The sequence below is a fragment of the Labrus bergylta genome, chromosome 21, assembly GCF_963930695.1.
Source record: "Labrus bergylta chromosome 21, fLabBer1.1, whole genome shotgun sequence".
In the NCBI taxonomy this organism is placed as follows: Eukaryota; Metazoa; Chordata; class Actinopteri; order Labriformes; family Labridae; genus Labrus; species Labrus bergylta.
This window is the reverse complement of record NC_089215.1, coordinates 8,544,806-8,570,252: the sequence shown is the minus strand read 5'-3', so window position 1 is coordinate 8,570,252 and position 25,447 is coordinate 8,544,806. Positions and strand designations below refer to the sequence as shown.

Sequence of the window (25,447 nt, the reverse complement as noted above, 5' to 3'; positions counted from 1 at the left end):
ATATTTGATCCAGAATCTGACTATATGATCACCACGGAGGTATTGGTGGCCTTTTTTTAAACACCTAAAACTCTATAATAATCTATATAAAGTATTGTAAACTATCACTTTGTTTCTGCATGTAATGAAGCCATGCGGCGTCTTGACCAGCAGTCAAAACAGATAAATATCTTGACTCATTGCTGCCACCTTGTGTCCATTTAAGACATAAAACAACACACTGAGGAGGTGAATGTTTTCTGCAGTTTAGGAATAAGAGAACGATGAGCCACATCAATTGTATTTCTTTTGTTTTTAAAAGCTTGTCGGGAAAGTAAGCCTGAGTCAATATATTGAACAGTTTAACATAATAAACATGTCAGGAACAAATGGAAACGTCTGCATTTCCCCTTAATTTGTGTATTATTTTGTTTCTCATACTTGGAAAAAAAACATTTCTCACTAACTATAACAATCATTTTCAACAATGGTCTGGTCAAAGTCACATCCAGCTGCAATTCAAGTAACCTTAATGTATGCAACAGAATTTAGATATAGACACATGTACATTAAGGATGAACAAACGTTCTATTGTATTAAAATAATGCATGCAATTTGGGGTGTAGATGGCCGAGCGGTTAGGTCACACCCCATGTTTGGAGGCTACAGTCTTCCAAGCAGAGGGTCTGGGTTCAAGTCTGACCTGTGGCCCCTTTCACCAAGTGTCATTCCCCACTCTCTCTCTCTCTCTCTCTCTCCTCTATTTTCCACTATCCTGTCAAATAACGGCAAAAAGGCCCCCAAAATCTTTTTAAAAAATGAAATAAAGTACAGCATGCAAAAACACTTATCTTGCCACCTATAAACTTACCAGTTCGTGCAAATTTTTTTTTTTTTTTTGCATAAAATCAACAATGTTAATACCACACAAATCTTGACACAAATGGAAACTTAATTTTTTTACCAACTTTTATGCAGCCCTGTGATTGACTGTCAACCAGTCAAGGGTGTACCCCATCTCTCGCCCAATGGGATCGGCTCTAGCATTTCTTCTTTCTTTTTTTTTTTACAGAGGAGAGGTGACAACCATCTTTGTATTTTAAAATGTTATGTTTCTTACATAATTCATACACTGTATTACTTGGGAAGTGCATTTTAACACAGGTACATTTGACAAAAGAAAAGTAAAGGCTTTAACGGAAAACGGTCATTATGAATTCAGTCATTTCAAGCAAACATTGGGCTATACATGTAATGTATTTATGATCATTATGGATTAAAGGGTAATTTCACCTGCGTCACAAAAAAACAGTTTCCCTAAAATCTCTGGCGGCAACTTGCCATGCAGGTAGAATAAATATAATGTCCACTGTAATAAAAAGAGCTGGTCAACAGTTTGTATTGAAATATGACTGTGAGGTCAGTGAATAATCCTGAGGAGCTGTGATGTTTTATCTGAAACAATAAGCACTGTTAACAAGACTTCGTTTACCTTTACTTTAATGTGACCGCAGCAGAAAAAAGTGGAAGATATTTCGGAGAGAATGACTCTTTAAACTATCACATTCATGCAAAATGAAATGTTTAATTAAACTCAAACATTACTTTGATGTTTCTAAATGAAACATAAGATATATGTTGTGTGGTTGTTTTTTTTTTTAAGAAATGATATACACAAAGTGAATTATGTACTGTGTTTGATAACAAACATCACTTCACATTGCTCTTTTTCATAGACACATTATTACAACACGTAAGATTTACAAAAAAAAGAAAAGAAATAAAAGCAGTGTCACCTTTTGGACACGTGGCAGCAGTTGTTAAAAGTTCATGGCTTTCTTCAAGTAGACTTGATTTCAGTTCTTAAATATGCATCTATATCAGCACATTCAAGTGAGCGTTTTTTTTATTTTTGACACACAAACTTTGAGTGCACGACATTCCCATCTTCTTGGATTATCTTGAGACATTTTTTTAAGAACAACTCATAACTCTTTGTGGTGCAGCTGAGGGTGACTGCTCTGATAAAGACACCTGAAACAAAAGATGAGAAAAGCTTTGATTACTATTGATGGGCCGGGCCTGTCACTGGCATTATGGACTGCAAAAAAACAAAAAAACAATAACAAATTCATTGTTGTTGAATATATGACACGCAATTTTGGACATACAAATGTCAAGAGTCTCACACGTTTATTTTTCCCACCTGTGTGCGCTCGTTGGACAGATAGACGGCCCTCTTGTTATATCTGGAGATTGATAAAAGGAGCGAACCCCAGCACATCCTGAAGAAGCACCAGAGCCCTCTGTAAAGGCGGCTCAACATCTATGACTACATTTCGCTTCCGCAGAGGATCCAGGCTCGACTCGGTCACGTTGTGACAGTGGTTCACCTTCAGGGACTGCAGTTTGGGGCAGTACTCTGCAAGAGTCCTGTGAGCACAGCGTGAAGAGGGTCTTACGGATGGTTGCACAAGTGAAAGTTTGGGCATGGAAGGCACAAAGTTAGCTGGGTTACACTTAAAAAATAAGACATCATGTACCTGATGGACTGGTTCCTGACCCGCAGGCAGCCCGTCAGGTCCAGCTGCTCCAGGCCCCTGCAGTTTTTGGCCACCTCCTCCACCGACTCGTCAGTGATGTTTGCGTTGACCGCCAACGACAGAGACCTCAACTTCAGACACTTCTTGGCCAGATAGCAGATGGCGTCGTCCTTGAGCTGGCGGCAGGCGGTGAGGTCGATGGACTCGAGCCCCCCGCAGTGGTCAGCCAGGCTGCGCAGGGACAGGCTGTCCACCCACTCGCAGTGTGCCAGGCCCAGGTGCTGCAGGTGCATGCAGCTTAAGGACACGGCCACCAGGGAGTGCCGGGTGAGCCAAGCACTCCCGCTCATGTCCACTCTCTGCAGGTGCTGGTTCTGGCCGACCACCGGCAGCAGCTCCTTGTCTGTCACCCAGTCGGAGCAGTTCTGCAGGGACAGGCTGTGGAGGACTTTATTGTCCTTTAACATGGCGCAAAAGGCTTCCTTGGGAACGGACGGTCCAATCTGTGAATGGCACAACCAGTCAAACAAAACACTTTCCCAAAGAGCTTATTCTGTCCTCAGCAAAAACCTAACAATGTACAATAACAGGCTTTTAAAGTCTGAGTCTTAAGGACTTACCGGGGACAGATCAAAAGTCCTGCAGTTTGCCAGATACAACTGGATGAGGCTGTGAAACTGCTTGCTCACCCTCTGCAGGCTGACGAGGTGTTGCAATGGCAGATAGCACAAAATATGTGGAACAAGTACATCCTCCCAGGGCAAGTCCAACAGATCACATCTGAAAGAATGACAGATCACACCTGAAAGAATGCAAAGCTTGCTGTACTTTGATACTGAATGCAATCAATTGAATGTTGAAACGCTTGCAAATCCAGGTATGCTGCGAGTTATATTACATTAGCACTATATTCAAGCTACGATATGTTTCATTAAACAAGTTGGGCTGCCATAAATAAACAATAAGAGCATCTCAGGCTGTTTTTACTGGCGAGCTTTGGCTGTTAGCTGAGTAGCTAGCATGCCACAGCCACCTTATCTAGTGCATTTCAAACACAAAACAACATTTTAAAAGGCACTTACGTTGCTATCGTAGCTTCTTCTTCCATTCTGAGTCATCGATGTTACACACGGTTTTGAACGACGCGTTGTTTTTCACATATATGCCAACATAGCGTATTCTCCTGTAGCATCTTGCAAGCACTTGAGGTGTAACCCAAACCTAAATGCTGCCTTCAGGTACAGTCGGGAGAATCTATATTGATATCATAATAAAACATGAACTAACGGGTATAAATATGTCATTACAGAAATATATGGCTCCCAATGAATTTTTAAAAAAGCCAATTATTAATCTGACGGAAATTGTATAGGCAGACTGCTAAAAAATGCATTCAGTTCCCCCTTTTTTTTTTTTTTTTAAGCAAAATGTCAACATCTGCGCCACTGTAGGCCTACTTGTTTATCTAAATAACTATACATCGCCATTTCTTTTTTATACATTCATATTCTTTCACATGGTTGTACTTTTTTTTGGGTAATCAAAGATGTCTTATGATGACACGTTTAAAATGACTTCAATATTATCATGTGCATACGGGTGTTCTTGTAGCGATGAACGCAACACTGCCATTTTTCCGGGTTTACGTCAGTGATTAGGTTAAAGGCAATTTACATGTCCTACTTAATTACATGATAATAGAAAAACTGTTTGAATTTTTGTAAAGACCTCTTATACTGGAATAATGATACATTAAGCAGCATTTCGTAGATTCTTGTTAAGTTGGGTTTTTTTTTTTTAAAACTCTTATTTTTTTAGAAAGTAGTAGTGTGTGAACTGTAAAGTAAAGAAAGTAGTAAAAGATATGACAATAGGCTTTATTCAACATGTAATAATAAATAAAGATTTCAGTCCTGTTTGGGGAAAGAGTATTTCACAGACTGATATGTGTAAGTAGGCCTATACACAATGATTTTAGACTATCGCACAAATAAAGCGTCTTCTATTCTGATATTCTCATTTCTATTGAGACGAATTCTGTGGTGCAGCTGCAGACCTGTAAACAGTGTGTTTATTTTGAGTTTCCCAATGACATCAACCTGTTCTCATAATAGCAGCCTGTTTCCATGGGATACATACGTCGAACAAATGACCATCCTGCCAGCTCACCTCTGCCCAGGAGAACAATGAAGTCAGTCATGCTGAACAATTGCTGACCCATGAGTTATGATTCAGTGAATGGGATGAGCCAACAGGATAGCCGAGTGAATACTCACTCTTGACTGACTACAATCCCATATACAAGCCAGAGTACAAGCATGGCGAATAAATCAATCTATGATTTCTCTGCTGAGACCCTGGATGGACGGCCGGTTCCGCTCTGTAGCTACAAGGGGAAGGTGCTGCTCATCATCAATGTTGCCACCTTCTGAGGGTCAACTATAGAGGAGGTAATAATCTGCAAGAGCACTGATTGATTACAGTCAGATCAATTTATCTCATAACATATAAGTAGTGCAGCGGTTTTATTGAGAGTTGTTTGATAATTGTGTCCTGTTACCTTCAGTACCACCGACTGAATGCACTGATGGAAATGTTTGGCCAACTCAACTTCACTGTCTTGGGATTCACTTGCAACCAATTCGGCCTTCAGTCACCTGGTAGGTACACTGCAGCTTTAAAATGTGATGAATTCTTCCTGTACTCTGTACCTGTAACTGTGTATTGTGTATTATGCACTAGTACTGTGTGAAGAACCGTTTTATGATACATTATACTTTTCTTTGTCTGGTTGTTTGCCAGATGAAACATCTCGTCCCTCACTGCAGTCTCGTTTCTGTTCATAGAATTATACCTGTCATTGTCGACATTGCACTTTTTTTTATCAACTTTATTTAATTGACAACTACATTCATTTCATTTCTAAGATTCTGACTTGCATTTCAAAATTGAAATCTTATGAAATTCAAAACAACTGTGAAGACTGAATGACAGCTTTCAATTTTTTTTCTATGACAAATTTAAACACTGACTTATAAAGTGGATTAATTGTGGATTTCACAAAAGATGAGTCATACTTTAATTTGAGTAACTTTTACATTAATATTCTGTTTGTTTGTGAACTTATTTCAGGAGTTTTAATACTTCCTCTGCCATTTGTTTTAAATGACCGACACAAATAAGTATTAGGTATAAGCTACTGTGTTTCAAACATTTAAGTCACAACTTATTTTTCAGAGGTCAATCATGAAACCCTCAATATCCTTAAGTATGTGAGACCCGGAGGAGGATTTGTGCCAAAGTTTCCTGTCTTTGGCAAAGTTGAGGTGAATGGACTAAACGAAGAGCCTCTTTTCACATATCTAAAGGTATGTTCTATGTGTTTACTACATTGGGATACGCAAAGTAACGGATGAAACTTTATCCATATCGTGTGCTTATGCTGCACCTGTTCTTTGTGTTGTTCATTTCCCATTTGCCTCAGGAATCCCTCCCGTTTGTGAACCCTGTGATCGGAGATATAAAGAAATTCTACTGGTCTCCAATCAAAGTCAATGACATTCGGTGGAATTTTGAGAAGTTCTTAATCACTGCAGATGGCAGGCCCTTCAAAAGGTACATTTCAGTTCAGAGATCTCCTGTATGAAAACTATCATAATCTTTATAATGTTTTCCACTTATTGCAGATATGAACTTCATTGCCCTGTTGAGATAGTGGAGAAGGACATAGCAGGTCTTGTCTGATGGATTATCTTCCATTTTAACCGGTGGCAGAGTGACGATCCCCCAGTAAATGCCCTTATGCACCTGAGCTGGATCTGATGGGAAGAGGAACAGGCCTCAAGGCTTTAGTGCATTCACCCTGAGAACCAGTTCCCTTCAGCCACTGGAGGAGTTTTTTTATTTTATTATCAGACTGTCTCACAATGGGATGATATACGCCTTAAAGAAATGTTCAACAATGAGTATATCAATAAAAAAATAAAAAAATAAAATCTTCCATAATTTGTTGTTATTTTGTCGTCACTTCTTTTTTTTTAACTACTCTATGAACATGTTGATTTGGGTTACGCAGCAGGGGTTTATTATTTCATTTTTTTAACCAGAAATAATGTGCAACATGGGATCAATCAAATCAATCAGTCAATTTTTATTTGTATAGTGTCAACTTATAACATAGTGTTATCTCGAGACACTTTACAAAAAGCAGGTAAAATACCTTACTCTTTGTCTTTTAACATGACAAAAGAGCAGGAAAAAAGACCTTACTCATTGCTATGTTAGAAAAAGCAGGTAAAAAGACCTTACTCATTGTTATGTTAGAAAAAGCAGGTAAAAGACCTTACTTATTGCTATGTTACAAAAAGCAGGTAAAATACCTTACTCATTGTTATGTTACAAAAAGCAGGTAAAAGACCTTACTTATTGTTATGTTACAAAAAGCAGGTAAAATACCTTACTTATTGTTATGTTACAAAAAGCAGGTAAAATACCTTACTCTTTGTTATGTTACAAAAAGCAGGTAAAAGACCTTACTCATTGTTATGTTACAAAAAGCAGGTAAAAGACCTTACTTATTGCTATATTACAAAGATTGGGATTGGTCCTTACGCCGACCTTTTACTTCCGTACTTGCGCATGCGTACTTCTCAGTCCGTCAGACAGCAGCAGCCAGTAAACATGGCTGGTGTAGGCTTCCTTCGTTGGGCCCAAGCCCTTCCTAAAAGGAAAGGTTCTGGCATTGCAGGCCTTTTGTCGGGTGCTAGAGCAGGTAAGCTGCGCTGAACCATTTGGGTTGAAGGGTCCGTTTAATGTCGTTTAACAAACGCGTTTGAGTTTAAAGTTTAAAGTTTAAAAGAGTCGACCGGGCATAACCTTGACATGCTAACGCTAGCTCACGTTACTAGCATCGCTTTTTCCTTCTTCATCTTCTTCTTCTTCTGTTTCCCGTTTGGGCTCTAAAAGTTTAACTTGGTTTTATGAACATGTGACTTGGTGTTTCAGCCTCTGGTCCTTCAAAGGATACCATACTGGGTCCTTTTCCGACGACCCCCGAGGAGAGAGCTGCAGCTGCAAAGAAGTACAACATGAAGGTTGAAGACTATGAACCATATCCCGACAAAGGCGAGGGGTAAGCTTTATGTATGCATTGGTTGTAGATCAGTTTCTCTATTCTCTGAGGGTGCAGATAAGTAAGGTTTAACTCTGTATAGTCCACCACAGAGTGAATCATTAATTACTCATTACATTGATTACTAATATAATTAACAAGCTGCCACCTTTATGTGTTTGTAGTTTTGGTGATTATCCAAAGCTCCCAGACAGATCTCAGCATGAGAGAGACCCCTGGTACCAGTGGGACCACCCTGACCTGAGGAGGAACTGGGGAGAGCCGGTAAGTGATCGATGTCTTTTTATTTCCTTGCTGTTGAAATGAGGAAAATGTTGTGATATGAGTCATCAATCAATCAATCAGTCAAACTTTATTTATACAGCACCTTTCGGACACATTAAATTGCAGTTCGAGGTGCAGAAAAGTTGTTGAGAAAAAGTAGTTTTTAAAATCATTGAGAGACTAATGCACACCAATAAGAATTAAAAAAAATATATGTATAGAAATAAAATACGACACATAAAAGCAACAAGATATTAAAATAAATACGTAAGAGGAAAATATTTAAAATTGTCGTAGGATAAAAAAGACAATACAGTAATGTTAAGATTACAAGAGTGCAGAAAAGTTGTTGAGAAAAAGTAGTTTTTAAAATCATTGAGAGACTAATGCACACCAATAATAATTAAAAAAATAAAATAAAATAAAATACGACACATAAAAGCAACAAGATATTAAAATAAATACATAAGAGGAAAATACTTAAAATTGTTGTAGGATAAAAAAAGACAATGCAGTAATTGTAGTAGCAATTTCTTCTTGTGTGTCATGTAAAAATTGTCACTTGTGTCGTAGGAGCCAACCTGTTCGTTCCTGATGCGTGTCCACTTGAATATACTCGCAGAGCCGTTGTTTCACTTGATTTCTTATTTTATTCCTGATTCCACTTTCCAGAACAGATCCAAAGTGAATATATCAAAACTCATAACAAAAGATCAAAAAACATTTGCTGCGTGGCTCCTATACCTCCACCGCAGTCCACAAACAAAAAACGATCTACCTTTTTTCTCACCACCTGTGCATCGCACCCAAATTAATTAACTCGGCTCCACCCATAACACAAAATATGCCCAAATAAATCCATTATTCACCATAAAGGTTTCTATGTCAAATCAAGTACTAAGCATAAATTAATACTTACTTCTTACAGCACAAAAAATATACTCTTATTAACACAAACTTAAACCATACTTCTGAAACTAAAGTTCTCATGATTAAAATGGCCTCTACAGTAATGTTAAGATTTTAATTAATATAAAACTCTATATAAAAGCCAGACTGAATAGATGAGTTTTAAAGACTGCGTTTAAGTCGGAGCGTAACAGCTGAAAGCAGCATCGCCGAAGGTTTTTGTCCTGCTCTGTGGAACAACTAAGAGAGAGGAAGTGGAGGAATCTGAGGGGGCCGTACTGGTTCATAAACTAAAATCATATCTGATAGGTAGTCTGGTGCAAGGCCATGTAATGCTTTATAAACTAATAAAATGAATTTTAAAATCAGCACGAATACTAACAGGCAGCCAGTGTAACGATTTTAAAACAGGTGTGATGTGTGCTCGCCTTCTGGTCTTTGTCTGTACTCGTGTGGCAGAGTTTTGTAGTAGCTGTAGCCGATGTGTTGTGTTTTTAGGAAGACCAGAAAGGAGAGCGTTACAATAGTCCAGCCTGCTGGTAATAAAAGCGTGCATGTGCTTTCAGATGTGTTGGCCATTTGTATGCTGATATATTGTCAGGCAAAAAATAACAGTTGTTTGCAGGCCTGTAAACATGCCTTATGGAGCTGTTTTGTTTATTTTTTTGTTTTTTTTAAAGTTTTTGTTACATGTTTTTTGCACTCTTTTTAGTAATCCAGATGTGTTTCAAACTTCAAACGTCTCTGATTATCCTTGTATGAAATTGTGAGAGCTTTGTCTATATTGCATATCAGTTAGCCATTTCCAAGTGAGTCTGTTCTGATGATTCTTGGAAAACAGTGCTGACAAACTTGCTTATTTTAGAAGCAGAGGATTGTCTAGCACAACTTCACCAACTACCAAGGTGCATGAAGAGTGAAAGACTTAGAAGAGGTCAAAATACTCCAGCAACACTTGTAGTACGAAGATCAACTTTACTAGGGTCTAATGTGTTTATAAAACGGCTCATGTTAAAAAGGCCCAAGTAAAGTCAAATCAATTTCTACATTAATTTGTAATTAATGCCCTAATCAGTAAATATCTTGGTTACAGTTATGAATAAAAAATACATGTATACAGGACAAAAATATATAATTCTTTGTAACAAGTGTCTGTGTATTTTATAGTGTATTAGTGTAGTGTATAAAGAGACACAACATCTACACAATATTGTACAAACAATGAAGATTGTGCATGCGAGGTATCCACACACTCGAATAGTTCAATATCAACAGAATTTCTTGCTTTAATAATACAACTGAAATAATAAGAAAATACATTATTCTTCATTCAGCCTAGCTAGTTATCACTGTATGAGTTTGCCTGTAACAAATAATCAGTGATGATTCTTTGTCTATTTTTAGATGCACTGGGACTTCGACATGTTCATCAGGAACCGTGTGGATACTTCTCCCACTCTTTTGTCCTGGTCCTCGATGTGCAAACAACTGTTTGGTTCCCTCGGCTTTATACTGCTCATGTTCTACCTTGGGGAGATATTTCCATTTTACCAAGCTGTTGTAAGTACAGACCCACACTAGGATTATTTTTGTGTGCTACATAATATTTCCAGGAGATTAGAAATTACTTAATTATTAAAAATTAATAAAGGGTTAGGATTTATGGAGAAAGCTTGATACTCATGTTTAGTAAATTATTTGATTTTGTTCTTAAGTAGACTTCTGTTGTTACATATTGCATGCTAGGATAGTGCACCATAACATCACTGGGGTATTTTGACATATGCATTGAAAGTTTGGGCTGAATACCCAATAAAATGAAAACATTTGAGTGTTAAAGACTATTAGCTGTTTAATCAACAAATTGAACTCAGTATTGCAAAGCTCTGCTCAGACTTGAGGATTACAAAGCTAGATGGACGTATCTAAAAAATATATAAGATCTAGGAAATTAATTCAGTGTAAAAAACAATATTTGAAAACAATATTGAGTTTATGATTCAATTCAACTTAAGAAGCCATCTCTGTTGCAGCCCTGATTGTCACTTCTGCAACCCCTCAATTTCACTCAAATCCTTTAAATCGTGTAAACGCATCATAAGCAGCCCACACAGGAATGTTTCGATAGAAAGGAGTGAAATGTAACATTAACGCTCATGGTGATCTTGATTCATGCAATTGTCACATTTTGAAGGTGATTTGTGGCCTGCAGATGAAATGCTTTTTATTTTTGTTTCCTTTAAATAACATGCACCTTATGGCGAACTGTTTTTTCTTTCTTCCAGGCACCGAAACAGTATCCCTACAACAACTTGTACCTGGAGAGAGGAGGAGATCCTGAAAAACAACCAGAAGAAGTCAAAAATTATGTTATTTAACGACTTAATTCCGATTCTACTTGTGTATATATATTTCTGTCAAGAATAAAATAAATGTTAACACTTAAAGATCTCAGTGTGGCTCTTGCTCTGTGTGGACACTTATTTCACCCTGCAGTAATTGTTTGTTTAATTTAAAAAAAAAAAAAATAAGGATATAAAATGTTTCAAAGTACATTTTAAAACATCACATCTTTCTTTCATTTTTTTTTTACATACAAGTTAGTATTTTCTTGGGTTAACTTTGAAAGCGAGGTTACCTTAGGCCACCGCGAAATGAGAAACGTCCATGTCGGCTTCCGTAGCTTAGTGACAACACGGCAAAGCACTTTGGTCGGAATCTGCCTGTGGCTAAGCTGCTAGCTCGGATGATAAGTAGCTGGCTCTTCAGGCTTTTTTTGTGGATGCAGACAGTCAGGCTGTGGAATTGACAGTTGCCGTGAGTTAAAAACATTTATTTCTTTATTCTCTGCTGGGTTTTAAGTGTGTCTGATACAGAATTAACCTCATTTCCACTTGATTATAACAGCAAAGGGTGGTGGCTGTTAGCGCATAGCAACATTGGCTACGGTTATCTACTGGAAGAGCTCGGCTGCCTTTCCGCTTTACTAGTTCATTTACACTTCCATTTAAGCATGTGTGACATCTCCTCAAACATTAAAGTGATGCCCTGATGATAAACTAATTGAATTGAATAGTCGTTTACGCCTAAGTTTGTGAAACATGCTTGTTGAAGCTGTAGTTAACGATATGGCAGCGTTAGCTTTAGGCTACTGGATGTTTGATGAGGGTTTTTTTTTTTTTGTAGCCTTGAGTGAGTTGGCTTGGGAATATTCAAATGCCGACAATCACAGGTAACATGTCACATTTTGTTGTTTTAATAAAAGCTTTAATACTGGTGAAAGTTATCTGCTTAGTAGGCTAGACAGTATATTCAGGAAATAGTCGGAGTCCATGTAGCAGTAAGGGTGACACCCTGTTGGAGCCTTTAAAAACACTGTTAGCAGTGATTGGTAAACCCAGTTTGTACTTTATAACTTGTATTTATTGAATCAATAGGTAGTGTCATGGTCATAAATGTACTCTGTGATGGTTCGTTTCGTCCAGGACTTGAAACTTGTGGAGGAAAATGAGGCTGAAGGAGATCCAGAGGACTGCCCACCAGGCGTGGAGTCCCACAGGGCACCATCCCATCCACCTGGCGTTAGGGACATCAGCACAGCAGCTCGATGCCTCTTTCAACACCACTGCTGCCCTGGAGATATTTGAGGTGGATTTCTCTGACCCCTCTCTGGAGATGCAGCTCAGAGGATCATTACCCACCGCAAACAGGTAAAACATCATTCACATGCAAGACACAATATCTTGTCAGGAGTTGAATCCGTAATCCCCCTGTCTGCATCATTCTTTATAGAGAAGTATGACCCGTCTTTGTCCTTTCATAGACCCTTTGATTTTTGCTTTATTTTGGTCTAATGGGTACAATTGTATTTAAAATGTAGTTGCAGCCACAGGTATGATATGTAACGAGCTCTATTTACTGGAAAGCCCAGTTTTTGTAGTGCTAAAGGGGGAATAGTTAAAGAGCTGAACCCATAGCCTCCGTTGAAGTTCACAGATTACTGCAAATAAAAAAAATCACGCTTTCATATTCCGCAGGTTGCACAGTATTGTATGGGTGAATTTTGGCGCAGGAGCTGATGGTACTGGAGGAAGACTGGTTGGTGGAAGTGAAAATGGCACTTTAACCGTATATAACCCAGAGGTCATAATGAATTCTGGAGCAGATGCAATTGTGGGACAGTCCGACAAGCACACGGGACCCATTAAAGCCCTCGACTTCAACCCTTTTCAGGTAAATGTGCTCCCTCACGGGCTGCTCTGTCAAAGAGAGAGACCGTTTATATAGAACTTCACTTTTGCTGCTTTCTGCTACTGAAGTACTCGTACTGAATTCTTCATTTTCACCCCATCCCAGAGTAATCTTCTTGCATCAGGGGCAAATGATTCAGAGATATATATCTGGGATCTGAACAACTTCAGCAGTCCAATGACACCAGGAGCAAAGACACAGGTGAGTGTGAGATTGAGAGGTCCTAGGTTTTTAAATATCACAAAAACCCTTGTGAGAGATGAGTTGGCTTCTTAATTTCAAAGTGACCAGCGGATTGAAGTGATTCCATCACTAAAGCCACCCGGTGGCTTTGGGATAAAGAGGGCGAGCCTGTGGATTGCTGCTGCTGGGATGCAATCCGGGATTTGATCAACCCCGAATGGGTCACCTGAGTGAGGGGGTGATGTTGAAAGAACTGAAACCCAAAAGCATCCCAGCGTATCCTAGAGATGTATTTTGCAAACTAATGTTTGAGTAAAAAACAACCCAACTTCAGAACGAAACAGGCACCTTGTGTCTTTAGTATTGTAGTTTTATGTATGAATGAGTCAAGAATGAAAGCCACAAGAAGTTTTATTTATGCTTTTCTTTGCCTTACTGAATAAATTGAATCCTGCGTCAGTGTCAGCAGCTTTCTAAACAGAGCCATTTGAATAGGCACAATCACTATTTGCATGTCACAGGCCTGGTAGAGATTGTTTGCATAGCAGGAACCTGACTTTATCATGCACGTGTTCAGGTTCGTCTTGATATTAACAGCCCTCGTCTCCTCTTTCAGCCTGCTGAAGACATCAGTGTCGTGTCCTGGAACAGGCAGGTCCAGCACATCCTGGCCTCAGCCAATCCCAGCGGGAAAGCAGTTGTGTGGGACCTGAGAAAGAACGAGCCAATCATCAAGATCAGTGACCACAGTAACAGGGTTGGTGACCTTTAATACAGAACACAGGGGTTTCAAGTCTAAGGTTACTTTTTTGTGTACTTTGCAGTCCTGTCTGCTGGGATTCTGCAACACGTACAGATGTAAGCAACGAGCCCTCTCAGCAAAACAGTAGCTCAGAAAGCTGGTTGGATGTTACCAAAAGTAAAATTCATGAAGGAATTTTTAGGTTGACCCAACATTTATGTCACTTTTGTGACAAGTGGGTGCAAATCCAAACAAATTGCATACAGGTGCAGGACAAAAAATAAAAATAAACTGCAGAAAAAAGAGCAAGGTCTGCACACTGTTCAACGCAATACATCTTCACCAACAGTAATAAGAACTATAAATAGAGTAGCTGTTGTGCAGTTTCTGTACAGTCTGATGAACCTTCAGAGCAGCTGCAGCAAGCGCCTGAAAGAGCTTTTATGTTGAGACTCAAAATTAAAAGATTGAACATTTACAGTCCTCAATTATCTTCTTTTTGAGTGAAAACATCTGATTTCCACAAAGTGAATAAAGAATGCATGCGTCCTTTGCCTAATTTAGTAACATAGTCCGTATCAGCTATAGAGCTTCTGTCCTGCATGGTTTTGACCAAATGTCTGCAAACTTGCAAAGCCTACTTGGTGGTTGTAGCAACTAGTATAACAACCTAAACCATTCAGTCCCCCAGCCGAAGGTATCTGAACTGGAACACACTATACAGACCTCAGTTTTCATTATCCTCTCTCTGTTTCTGTTGCGGCAAGGTTCTTAAAGTAGAATTTTCAAACAGTCACATTGTTTATAGGAACCTTTGAGGGTAAGGCAAAATTCAGAGTATCTTTATAAACCTACCACCCCTTTCAGGTCAGGCATAACGGTTGTGTTTCAAGATTTTCAAAGTCTTTTTGATTATTTGATTTCAGATGCACTGCTCAGGAATGCTCTGGCACCCTGAAGTCGCCACTCAGTTGGTGTTGGCCTCTGAAGATGATCGACTGCCAGTCATCCAGATGTGGGACCTCCGATTTGCCACATCTCCCCTTAAAGTCTTTGAAAACCACACAAGGTAAGGTTTTAGAAGTTTGAGCTTAACACCCATTTCTGTTTGTTTTTTTTAAACCATCTTCTAGAGTTCTACCTATCAATCTTCTGCTGTTGGTATTTTATTACAGGGGAATTCTGTCCATATCCTGGAGCCAAGCTGACCCTGAGCTCCTCTTGAGTAGTGCTAAAGACAACAGGATCCTCTGCTGGAACCCAAACACTGGAGAGGTATATATCAAAAAATGTGCTTCCTTTTTCTTCCTGAATTTCCTTGCTTTGTTTGTTCTTTACTTAAGTGTGTTTTCATGTCATTTATTTCATTGTAGGTCATTTACGAGCTTCCAACAACAAACCAGTGGTGTTTTGACGTCCAGTGGTGTCCCAGGAATCCAGCCCTGCTCTCAGCCGCATCCTTTGACGGGAGGATCACCATCTACTCAGTGATGGGAGGGAGCTTAAAGACTGAGCAGCAAAGCACAGCTGATAAGGTAGAGGCTGTTCTGAAGGAATACTGTGTTTTAATCTAGAAGCGTGTTCAGAGCTGCAGTGTTTGACCACAAGATGGTGCTAGAGGGAAGTGATTAATGTCGACTTATGAACAGCTGCATTTAACAGAATACAACATTTAATATGAATGAAAGTGAAATGACTGCCTGAAGTTTTAGAGCTAATTTCGCTAAGTATGAATGATCTAAATTACTTTACATACCTGCTGGTATTTATTTAAACCCTGAAATGAATTGTTTGGTTTAAAATTGTTACAAATGGCTAAAAATTTCCATCACAATTTAGTTAAACAAACCTAAAAGTCTTCTTCAGTCGACCATCAACATAATGTAGAACGACTGTCAGTTCTACCCTAATATGTTGTGTTTTTTATTAATATTAAACCTTTTATTTCACAGATATCCTCCTCGTTTGATACCATGGATCCCTTTGGTACAGGGCAGGTGCTTCCTCCCCTGCAGGTTCCTCAGCCTACAATGCAGGAAACTATAGTCCCCCCTCTGAAGAAGCCCCCTAAGTGGGTGCGCAGACCAGTGGGGGCTTCCTTTGCTGTGAGTGAGACATTGAAACTTAAGACGGGGAATTAAAAAAAGTCTATTGAAACTCGCATGGTCTTTTATAGTATGATAGATCTGTTTGTTTTCTTTATTCATCAGTTTGGAGGAAAATTGATAACCTTTGAGAATCCCAAGCTGGCTCCGGTGCAGAGCCCTCAGCCCGTCCCCAGACAAGTGTTTGTGAGCCAGGTTACCACGGAGACAGAGTTCCTCCAGCGCTCCAGGGAGCTGCAGGCGGCGCTGCAGTCGGGCTCCTTCAACAACTACTGCCAGGCCAAGATTCAGAACGCCAAGTCAGATGCTGAGCAGGACATTTGGAAGTTCCTTCTGGTGGGATATTAGGAAAATCACATGAGTCCATCTGTCAGTGTGGTTTGTCATACTTGGAGCTTATTCATCTTCTCTTTTTAAAGGTGAACTTTGAAGATGAAGCCCGCATTAAATTCCTCAGACTTCTGGGTTTCAGCAAAGATGAACTGGAGAAAAAGGTATTCTGTCTGTAACTTATAACCTTAGCAGATATCAGTCATACATAAGCTTGTTCCTATAAATTATATCCTCTTCTTTTATGTCATTGAAAGAGTCTCCGAATAGAAATATCTTGTAACTGGTTGGATCACAAATTCATGTTCAAATTCTACATTAATACACTTGCCAACAAGCTAAGACCAAAAAACTGGATTCCTCTATAGAAACAAAATGATATTCTTGTTACTCAGCAGAAAACAAATCACTGAGCCAGACTTCTTATCTGTTCTTGATTATGGTGACATTACACACCTCTGCCTCCACTCTGAAACCCCTAGAGTCCATTTATCACTCTCTCAGATTCACTACAGGAAGCAGTTAATCCACGCATCATTGCATTTAACATGAAAAAGTCTGTTCGGCACTTCCTACTGTGAGATTTGACAGGCACTGTTTCCTTTTTCTTTGGTCATAAAGCCTTAGTTGGCAAATTTTATCCATTTATTACTTCTTCATTAAATCAGTCTCAAAGTCACTTCTCAACATGTTCTAGTGACTGGTTCATGCTCAAACTCCCACAGACAAACACTTGCTGTGGATAAACTACTTTTGCCCCCTCTGCTACATTCACATGTAAATTTGCACCAAACATAATAACTTCTCACGTTTGTAATTATGGGTTAGTTTAAATGTATACACACACCCTTTCCTTCATATTAGATAGACATAAACTTTCATACATGCATATACCCACACATATGGCAGCCTTCACATCATTTTTCAATCCTTTTTCCTTGATTGACTGACAACTTCTGCAAACATATTGGTAATTTGCTATACAATAGACAAGTGCATTTAAAGTAAAATAAATAAATAAATACAAATATTAAGAGGTGACTAGAGCTGTGCAACTCTTTTTAATCACGTTATTGCCGTTCTTTGTGTTAGTCTGTTTGTGCTATTTATTTTATTTTGTTTTCTCGACATCATTGACAGTGAGGGCCTTTGTGATTTGTAGAGGTTTAAAAAAAAAAAAAAGTTTGGGGGCGCCTGGAGCCTATTGGTTAGTGCTCCCCCATGTTCGGAGGCTGTAGTCATCCAAGCGGACGGCCCGGGTTTGAATCAGACCTGTGGCTCCTTTTTGCATGTCTTCTCTCTCTCTCTCTCTCTCTCTCTCTCTCTCTCTCTCTCTCTCTCTCTCTCTCTCTCTCTCTCTCTCTCTCTCTCTCTCTCTCTCTCTCTCTCGATCTCTCTCTCTCTCTCTCTCGATCTCTCTCTCTCTCTCTCCCCCCTCGATTTCTGACTCTATCCACTTTCCTATCTCTCGATAAAGGCATAAAAAGTCCCAATTAAACCTCTTTTTTTTTTTTTTTTTTAAATAAAGGAAAAGTTGAAATAATTAAAGTCAATTTTTTTTTTTTCAGATATCAAAATGCCTGGGGAAGAGTTTTCAGCACAATGGACATGGAGTAGATGCTAAAGATCTTGCAGAAAAGATGCAGCGGCTCTCCACTGAGGTCAGCACACAAAATGTTCTTCAAATCTTCTTCTTTTAAATTTGCTTGCCAAGTTTTAAACCTTTGTTTAATTACTGTATTTTGTTTCTTCCCAGAGGTCTGATGAAGCAGTTGCTGATGCAAGAACCTCAGGATCTGTTTCACCAGCAGACTTCTTCAGTCAGACCCCAAAGGACAACTCTAACTTCCAGATTCCCATAACCTGTGGTACACACACTAAATTATGTGATTTACACATTACCTCTGTTTGTGTCTCATGATTACACGGTAAATTAAGGGCTAAGGTTTTGTTGGCTAACTACCTCGTTGTGCTTTTGCAGACACGGATGGTTTGATAAGCCAGGCGCTGCTGGTTGGAAACTTCGAGGGAGCTGTGGATCTGTGTTTGAATGACGGTCGTTACGCTGAAGCCATCCTGCTGTCAATCAGCGGAGGAGAGGAGCTGCTCAAGAAAACGCAGCAAAAATACCTAAGCAAGCAAACGAATAGCATTTCAATGGTAAGGGTATAGTTGGTTTGCTGTGCCATAGTTGGAAGAAAAAAAAAACAAGAAGGGGGAAAATATTTCAGCTGTATGTTCTTTTACTCTGTCCCCAATTTTAGCTCATATCATCAGTGGTGACCCAGAACTGGAGAGACATCGTGCAAAGCTGCGAGTTGGACAATTGGAAGGAGGCTCTCGCTGCCCTGCTGACCTACGCTCACCCCGAGGATTTTGCACGTTTGTGCGGTAAGTTGCATGCAAGTATTTTACGCTGCAACTTGCCTCACTTTTAAGAGGACTTTGACGTGTCAATCAGTACAGTTAGTAAAAGTTTCCCCCTCTCTTTAGATACCCTGGGAGGCCGATTGGAGCACGAGGGCTCGGAGAAGCGCTGCCTGCAGGCCTGTCTGTGTTACATCTGCTCTGGGAACATTGAGAAACTGGTGGAGTGCTGGGCCTCACATAAAGACAGCTCCTCTCCTCTTGGTCTAGAGGTAATACGTCTTTGTCAGATTTTGGTCATAGTTTGTCACAAGTTAGTATGGTTCGAAGAAGACTGTTGCACTGATCATGAATATTAGCAAAACGTGTTTCAAAATACAAAGGGGGTCTTATTTTTTTGGCTACCACATTAGAAACTAATGAAAAAGGATAGTAGAATAGTTATATAGGCAAAAATAATATTCATTTCATGGTACTTTTTAAAGATATCTGAAGTAAATACCAAACATTTCTTTGGGGTTAATTGAGAATTGCTCTGTTCGAAGAAGTTGCAACTTACAACTTGTATTTGCTGCACGTAAATTGGAAATAAGGGTATTCAAGAAACTCTTTCTGTCTTTGTATTTTTCAGGACCTGGTTGAAAAAGTAATGATGCTGCGTAAGTCCATAGAGCGCCTCAGGAACAGTGAGGTGGCAGTCCAGAGCCCCGTCCTCGCTGAGAAGCTAACGTGCTACGCCGGCATTCTGGCTGCAGAGGGCAGTCTAGCCACAGCCATGACCTACCTGCCTGAGAACTCAGACCAAGTAAGAAGCTTTCCTTGTTTTTAGTTTTTATTTTAATTTATTACTCAATATGTGTTTTGACGAATGTGTCTTCTCAGCCTGGGATCATGATGCTGAGAGACAGACTGTTCAACGCTCAGGGAGAGGCCGCCGGTGGACAGCAGCCTCCAAACTCTTTGAACAGAGTCGGTATGTCCGCAGCCAAGCCCGCCCCTGCTGCACAGACCGCTGCACCGAAAGCACAAGTCATGGTACAAGTCAAAAGCATTATATCATATATTTTACAAGATAATCTTTGTTATTTAATCAAATATGTTTTAGGTTTCCATTAAAACATTGTGTTGTTGTTTTTTACAATCTTAGAGTCAGTACCAGCCACCCGCTCCCTCTCAGGCGGACCAACCACAGCCTCCGATGCCGTCAGTTTTTACTCCACAAGCTGCTCCAGCCAGCACTGGGCCCCGCTTCCCGCCTTCTTCTCATGTCCTGCCACCCAGCACCAACCGCCCTGCCATGAGGCCTCCCTACCCCCAACATCCAGCTCCTGCTCCAGGTTTGACACTTGACTGCTAGTCAATGCTTTTAAACATTCAAACTGGTTTTATCTGACTTATTGGTCTTTGTCTTTCCCCAGGTTTCCTGCCTAATCAGCCGTTCCAGCCCCAGCAGATGCCCGTTGGTGGACCTTCAGCCTTCCCTCCTCCAGGTCCTTCAATGCCGGCTGCTAGCCTATCAGGACCTCCGCTCCCTCCTTCATCATCCGCCGCTGGAGGCCTGCCCCCCATGCCAAGCCCAGGGGTGCCACCAACAAGCTTCATGCCGTCTACCTCTTTACCATCAGGCCCCATGTCACCCACCTCACAACCTGGAGCTCCGGTCCCCATGTATTCAGCAACCCACCACAACCAGGGGCCTGCATCTGGTTACTATAACCCTCTCGGATCTGGGTATCCACAGGGAGGGCCCGGTGCTCCTGCTGTAAAGCCAGTTGCCCCTCCCCCTATAGGTAAATGTCATGTTACACTACTTGTCGCTAAAAAGTTCTCAATCACAATCATTCCATTTGCTTTCCACATGTTTATGTGATTAAAAAAAAAAATAGAAACATATCCATTCATAAGAGTTTGCTAATGATTATTTGAATGGTACTCAGCTGTCAACCTCATTTGACTTGCAGGCTTCTTTCCCTGGCTGAATTCCCAGTGTGACCTCCAAGGTGACAGGGTCAGGGTTGGATATGGAATATGAGTGCATTTTAATATAGGCTTGAGTTACCAGAAAAAAACACACGTTTCCTAATTTACACTTTTATACAGTATCTTTACATTAAGCCAGATCTCATGGCGTTCCTCTGTGCAGGGATGCCATATTTTTCTGGTAACTCGGTGCATTTCTGGTGGTGTTTTGCTTGTACGCTTGAGGGAAATGTATTGACTTTGGAGCTGATTTATTTACAAGTATTTTAGCTTTTAACCACATTATCCACGATTCAATCAAATTGTACATTTAAAGTGCAAATTAAGACTCAAGTTGAGCTATTTCAACATTCTCAATTGATACATACAGTACATGTTTGAGCTCAAAAAGCAATGTATGAGATGCTTGTAATTTTCCCTCCTTGTTGGTGTTGAGAAACTATGAGCAGCCTGTTTGTGCTTTTTATCATATTTTCTAAAACTGCTGAAACCCCTGGCTTAATGACTTGTTCTTAAATTGAGCATTTTTAAGAAGTATTCTAACCTTGGCTCAAAGAATTCTTTGATAGCTCGAGTGTGACTACAGTAAGAAAAGCAGATAAGAGTCTTTCTAATTCCCTTCCCCCCTTTTTTTTTTTTCTAAATGTAGGACCTCAAGAGGGCTGGAATGACCCACCAGCGGTGCGAGGTGGACCGAGGAAGAAGAAGGTAACTCTGCTTTCTGTCGCAGTCGAAACTGCGTGCAAATGTGTAAATGAAAATGTTGTGCTTTAAATGTGTTTTCTCAAACGTTTTTTCCTTTTTTATGATCCTGAAACTTTACAATACCAGCTGCCTTGCTTATGCAGTTTATCCAATCAGTGTTATAGAAGAAACCAAAGCAATCTTTTTGTGTCACAAACTTTTGTATAGAATAGTGATTATTTTCATTAACTTGATCTTGTGCAGCAGAGGACAGATGCTGTTAGCACACATGCTGGCATCAACAGCATGAAGCTGATAAGACTAAGATAGCAGTTGGCTAACTACCATCCAAGCTGTTTAGTAAAACTTTAACAAAGTGTTCAATCTAAAATCCTGAGCACATTTCAGCTTGTGTTTTGTATGTGTCTTACTATTATCGTGTGTGTGTTCAGGTCCCTGAAAACTACACTCCACCAGCCCCCATCACTGCTCCTGTGATGGGATTCCCCATGGAGGCTCCTCAGGCTCACGATCACACCCAAGTTCCCCCTGGAGCCCCCCAGGAGCCCAGCGTGCAGGTTGGTGTGTTCTGAAGAATTCTCAACAGCATCGCGCAACAAGGCAAACACGTCAACAACCTTGTGTGTGTTTCCTTGTTCGTCCTCAGCTCCTCCAGCAGCTGCCAGCAGAGAGGGTGGAGCAGAAAGAAATCCCAGCTGAACACATGGTCCTCAAATCTACATTTGACAGCCTGGTGCAGCGCTGCCAGCTCGCAGCAAGAGACCCAGTAAGTCTCACTATATGTGTGACATCCATTGACATGATAGAAGGAAAATATGTTTTTTTATTGGATGCGAAATAACCACCAAAATGTTTCCTTTCAGCAAACAAAGAGGAAACTTGAAGATGCAGGCAAACGTTTGGGATACCTGTATGACAAGCTCAGAGAGCAGACGGTAAGAAATAAACACAGGCACACAAAGTGATTCAAATGTACCCAGATAATTATTTAAAGCACATATACAAAAATGTTAAAAGTGGAATATCGGAAAATAACTATTGAGACCTTTTTTTTAATTTGATCTTTAAATAAATGAACTTCTGGTTTCCAGTAACACCAAGAGTGCAAGTTGGACCCTAGTTTTGCTCAACTCTTTAAACAAATTTTTGACACGTAATCAGCTCAACATGACACGTCAGATAGTAATGTTCCCCCTCTTCATCTCTCAGCTCTCTCACAACATCCTGAACGGGCTCCATGAAATCAGCCGCTGTGTGGCGAGTCAGAACTACCAGCGTGGTCTTGAGGTCCACACTCAGGTGGTCAGCAGCAGCAACTTCAGCGAGATCTCTGCCTTCATGCCCATCCTCAAAGTGGTCATGACCATCGCCAACAAGTTGGGTGTCTAACCCCAACCCCACCCAAACCCCCCCCAAAGCAGACTTCAGTGTTATCATATTGTTATATATGTATTTATTTCTTTTGTTTGACCTGATGATGTGCTTTGATAACGAGAATAATTCATGATGATATTGCTGATTGTGGTCGTCATCACTCCATACATTTTCCTTCCTGGAGGATTCAGCTGAGGGGGATTTTGTTTTTGTAAGGAATCGTTGATGTTGCTGTGGTAATTTTACAACAAAAAAAAAAAAAGATGAATGTATTCTGAAAGTAGTGATTCTCTGTAAATTCAACCGTTGATGTAAAATATAAAGAGGTGGTGCAAAGTTTGAATCGAAGGCAGCGTTTGTACGAGTAGGTGCTGTTTCATAGTCCAAAAGACGCTCCACACGTGCATCCTTTTTTTTTTTTGTCTTTCTTCAGCAGAAGTGGATGGAAGTATGTGTTTGAATACATGCAGTGCTCCAGCTGCTTTAACAAAACATCTGGCACTCTCAGCTCCTACATCCAGTTCAGGGCTGGAAACCAGAATACAATCTAGGTTGCACTTATTATTACTCATCCTGTCGGTTCAGTTTGTTTGAGGGAGAGAGAGAGAGACTGCCTTGTCTTATTCAGATTTTTTTTGTAACATCCATTTACAACAAGCATCAAGAGCATTTCCAAACTCTTAAACCGTTAATACTGATTGTTTTCTTCGCCTGCTGTAACAGATGGTGTCCGGGTTATTGTGCCATGAAGGGTTCTGGGCCAAAGCACTGCAGGAGAAACCCACACAGTGATTGTCAAATAGCTGCTTATTATCGTTTTTCTGTTTGTTTTTTTTTGTTAATTTAGCCCGATTAGCACTGATCCTCATGAGCTAGATAACTGATCGCTGACTTCTGAAATAACATGGCAGCTCATAAACAAAACATTAACTTGTTGGACGGCAAATGATTGACCCTCCATGTTTAAATTGCTTTAAATCATCTACCCAGGCTACTTTTTCTCCTTTTGCTAACACTGAATTACCTTCTTTTTATTTTGTTGTATTTGTTTTAGAATAGACCATACATTCTCACAAACCTTAATGAAATGACACATTTAAAAACATGATATATTCTGAAGTTTGTAGCTGGACATAAAGCTGGTTAGTTTGGTGTATCATGGCAGCAGCAGCAGAAGGCAGTAAAGTGCCTCCGTGTGCTCTTTTTTTGGTTGCACAGATATTTATACAATCCATGTTGCTTACTTTACTCATTGCAGAAACTTTTTTCAAATAAAAGTTCCCTTCAAAGGTTTTTGAGACTCGATTAATTGCCTCTTGAATGTCACATTTGATACCCATTTCGTACTGGCTTTTAAATCAGTGGTGTTTTTTGTTTTTTTTGGTACACTGAAACTTTTTGAATGCTTCACAGATTATTGTTAGTCATCAACAAGAACGATGTTGTTCTCTCTTAATTGAACGTTGCTTAATTTTTGAAGGGAAAAAACCTTTATGGTCAGTTTTTGTGTTTTTAAATGTAAAAGCTGTGATTTATTAGATAGTAAACCACCTATTTATGCCTACCTACAGGGACAAAACCTGTGATTGAAGGATCCAGCTAAAATCACAAATCATGTGTCCTACTCAAAGATAAACAGCCATGCCAATTTGGTTTCTTCATTCTTGGAGTTACTCACATTTTTAACTGCAAAGCATTGGTGTTGATTTATGAGTTAAGCACACATACGGTTTACAAACAAAAAATGGGGTTATCTTTAGAAACTGGAAGTAGGTTTAGCATTTAATCTATTGTAATTACCCAAATCTGTCAGACTCTGTGTATTTATTTTTTGTATTTGATCATTTTCTTCTGAAAAACTGCTAAATCTTAAGTGTACAAACAAAAATAATCAGCTAATCCACTGAATGCAACACAAACCTTCACTTGGCAGCTGTAGAAACTTCAGATTTGACGTGTACATGACTACATTTAATTTGAAGCGTAATGAAATACTGTATTTCAACTTTTATCATAAAAGCATTTTTCTTTAAATTATTTATTTCACTTGTGTTTTGAGAGCAAAGATATAAAAGTTTGTTTGTAATTCTCTTCTTAGCCAGTAGAGGTCTCTCTGTTAAAAAGAAGAGAAAAAAAATACCTGATACAACTGGTCACACAGGAAAACTTTACTTTTAAGCTGCTGCTCTATTTTCCTATTTCCAAGAAAATCACGTGAACGCATCACAGACCGCATTTAATGACATCATGTTAGTTTAGTTGTTTATCATTGATATCATTTACTAGGCTACATAAAATTCTCATACATTTCATGTACGAAAGGGCGGCTGACAAGCTGGCACAGGTGCTTCACGCGCTTGTCATCCATTGGTCTATAAGGATCATAAGTCAGGACCTCGCTGCTGATTGGTCGTTTTGGGGTCAGACGCTGTGAGCGGCGTACGCATGTGGGTTTTTTTTTTTTTGGGGTCGTTCTGAACTGCAGTAACCTCGGTCAGTCGTTCTGGGGTGATGTCTTTAGAATGTATCTTCAACACATCACACCACAGCAACAACCTGAGTCACGCTGATCATCAGATACTTC

At 39.7% G+C, this 25,447-nt stretch overlaps 4 protein-coding genes across 5 annotated transcripts; 3 read left to right on the top strand and 1 right to left on the bottom strand.

The window, feature by feature from the left end:
• Positions 1–544: 544 nt before the first annotated feature.
• fbxl15 (F-box and leucine-rich repeat protein 15) lies at positions 545–3,763 on the bottom strand. Its single transcript, XM_020645765.3, has 5 exons — positions 3,605–3,763; positions 3,143–3,302; positions 2,523–3,025; positions 2,186–2,412; positions 545–2,013 (listed from the first exon to the last, which is right to left on the bottom strand). The coding sequence occupies exons 1-4, from the start codon at positions 3,628–3,630 to the stop codon at positions 2,223–2,225; spliced, it is 879 nt and encodes a 292-aa protein (XP_020501421.1). The 5' UTR covers positions 3,631–3,763; the 3' UTR covers positions 545–2,013; positions 2,186–2,222.
• gpx9 (glutathione peroxidase 9) lies at positions 3,267–6,530 on the top strand. The gene is made up of 6 exons (XM_065949925.1): positions 3,267–3,399; positions 4,637–4,972; positions 5,089–5,182; positions 5,760–5,890; positions 6,007–6,137; positions 6,209–6,530. The coding sequence occupies exons 2-6, from the start codon at positions 4,841–4,843 to the stop codon at positions 6,264–6,266; spliced, it is 546 nt and encodes a 181-aa protein (XP_065805997.1). The 5' UTR covers positions 3,267–3,399; positions 4,637–4,840; the 3' UTR covers positions 6,267–6,530.
• A 608-nt stretch (positions 6,531–7,138) lies between these two features.
• ndufb8 (NADH:ubiquinone oxidoreductase subunit B8) lies at positions 7,139–11,276 on the top strand. Its single transcript, XM_020645769.3, has 5 exons — positions 7,139–7,293; positions 7,527–7,653; positions 7,818–7,917; positions 10,231–10,386; positions 11,112–11,276. Exons 1-5 carry the CDS (start codon positions 7,161–7,163, stop codon positions 11,202–11,204), a joined length of 609 nt encoding a protein of 202 aa, XP_020501425.3. The 5' UTR covers positions 7,139–7,160; the 3' UTR covers positions 11,205–11,276.
• Positions 11,277–11,495: 219 nt separating this feature from the next.
• sec31b (SEC31 homolog B, COPII coat complex component) lies at positions 11,496–24,156 on the top strand. 2 transcript variants are annotated; one of them, XM_065949724.1, is made up of 26 exons: positions 11,496–11,643; positions 12,312–12,536; positions 12,864–13,059; positions 13,183–13,278; positions 13,877–14,017; positions 14,929–15,071; positions 15,178–15,277; positions 15,376–15,537; positions 15,955–16,107; positions 16,213–16,443; positions 16,527–16,601; positions 18,006–18,098; positions 18,194–18,305; positions 18,419–18,597; positions 18,702–18,828; positions 18,931–19,076; positions 19,436–19,609; positions 19,687–19,839; positions 19,952–20,141; positions 20,223–20,594; positions 20,766–20,804; positions 21,434–21,492; positions 21,921–22,046; positions 22,136–22,255; positions 22,353–22,424; positions 22,699–24,156. In XM_065949724.1, exons 2-26 carry the CDS (start codon positions 12,334–12,336, stop codon positions 22,876–22,878), a joined length of 3,642 nt encoding a protein of 1,213 aa, XP_065805796.1. In that variant the 5' UTR covers positions 11,496–11,643; positions 12,312–12,333; the 3' UTR covers positions 22,879–24,156. The 2 variants fall into 2 exon arrangements, with proteins under 2 accessions (XP_065805796.1, XP_029135522.2); XM_029279689.2 differs by lacking the exon at positions 20,766–20,804.
• The last annotated feature ends 1,291 nt before the right edge of the window (positions 24,157–25,447 follow it).

What these genes read in the sequence shown, in the direction of transcription:
- fbxl15 (XM_020645765.3), bottom strand. Translation starts at nt 3,630, where the DNA reads ATGGAAGAAGAAGCTACGATAGCAAC. An exon ending in GAAGAAGCTACGATAGCAAC is followed by an intron (nt 3,303 to 3,604) that starts GTAAGTGCCTTT and finishes TCATTCTTTCAG; the next exon opens with ATGTGATCTGTTGGACTTGC. An exon ending in GGACTTTTGATCTGTCCCCG is followed by an intron (nt 3,026 to 3,142) that starts GTAAGTCCTTAA and finishes TGCCATTCACAG; the next exon opens with ATTGGACCGTCCGTTCCCAA.
- ndufb8 (XM_020645769.3), top strand. Translation starts at nt 7,161, where the DNA reads ATGCGTACTTCTCAGTCCGTCAGACAGCAGCAGCCAGTAAACATGGCT. An exon ending in TTTGTCGGGTGCTAGAGCAG is followed by an intron (nt 7,294 to 7,526) that starts GTAAGCTGCGCT and finishes TTGGTGTTTCAG; the next exon opens with CCTCTGGTCCTTCAAAGGAT. An exon ending in TATCCCGACAAAGGCGAGGG is followed by an intron (nt 7,654 to 7,817) that starts GTAAGCTTTATG and finishes ATGTGTTTGTAG; the next exon opens with TTTTGGTGATTATCCAAAGC.
- sec31b (XM_065949724.1), top strand. Translation starts at nt 12,334, where the DNA reads ATGAGGCTGAAGGAGATCCAGAGGACTGCCCACCAGGCGTGGAGTCCC. An exon ending in TCGACTTCAACCCTTTTCAG is followed by an intron (nt 13,060 to 13,182) that starts GTAAATGTGCTC and finishes ACCCCATCCCAG; the next exon opens with AGTAATCTTCTTGCATCAGG. An exon ending in GTGGACCGAGGAAGAAGAAG is followed by an intron (nt 21,493 to 21,920) that starts GTAACTCTGCTT and finishes GTGTGTGTTCAG; the next exon opens with GTCCCTGAAAACTACACTCC.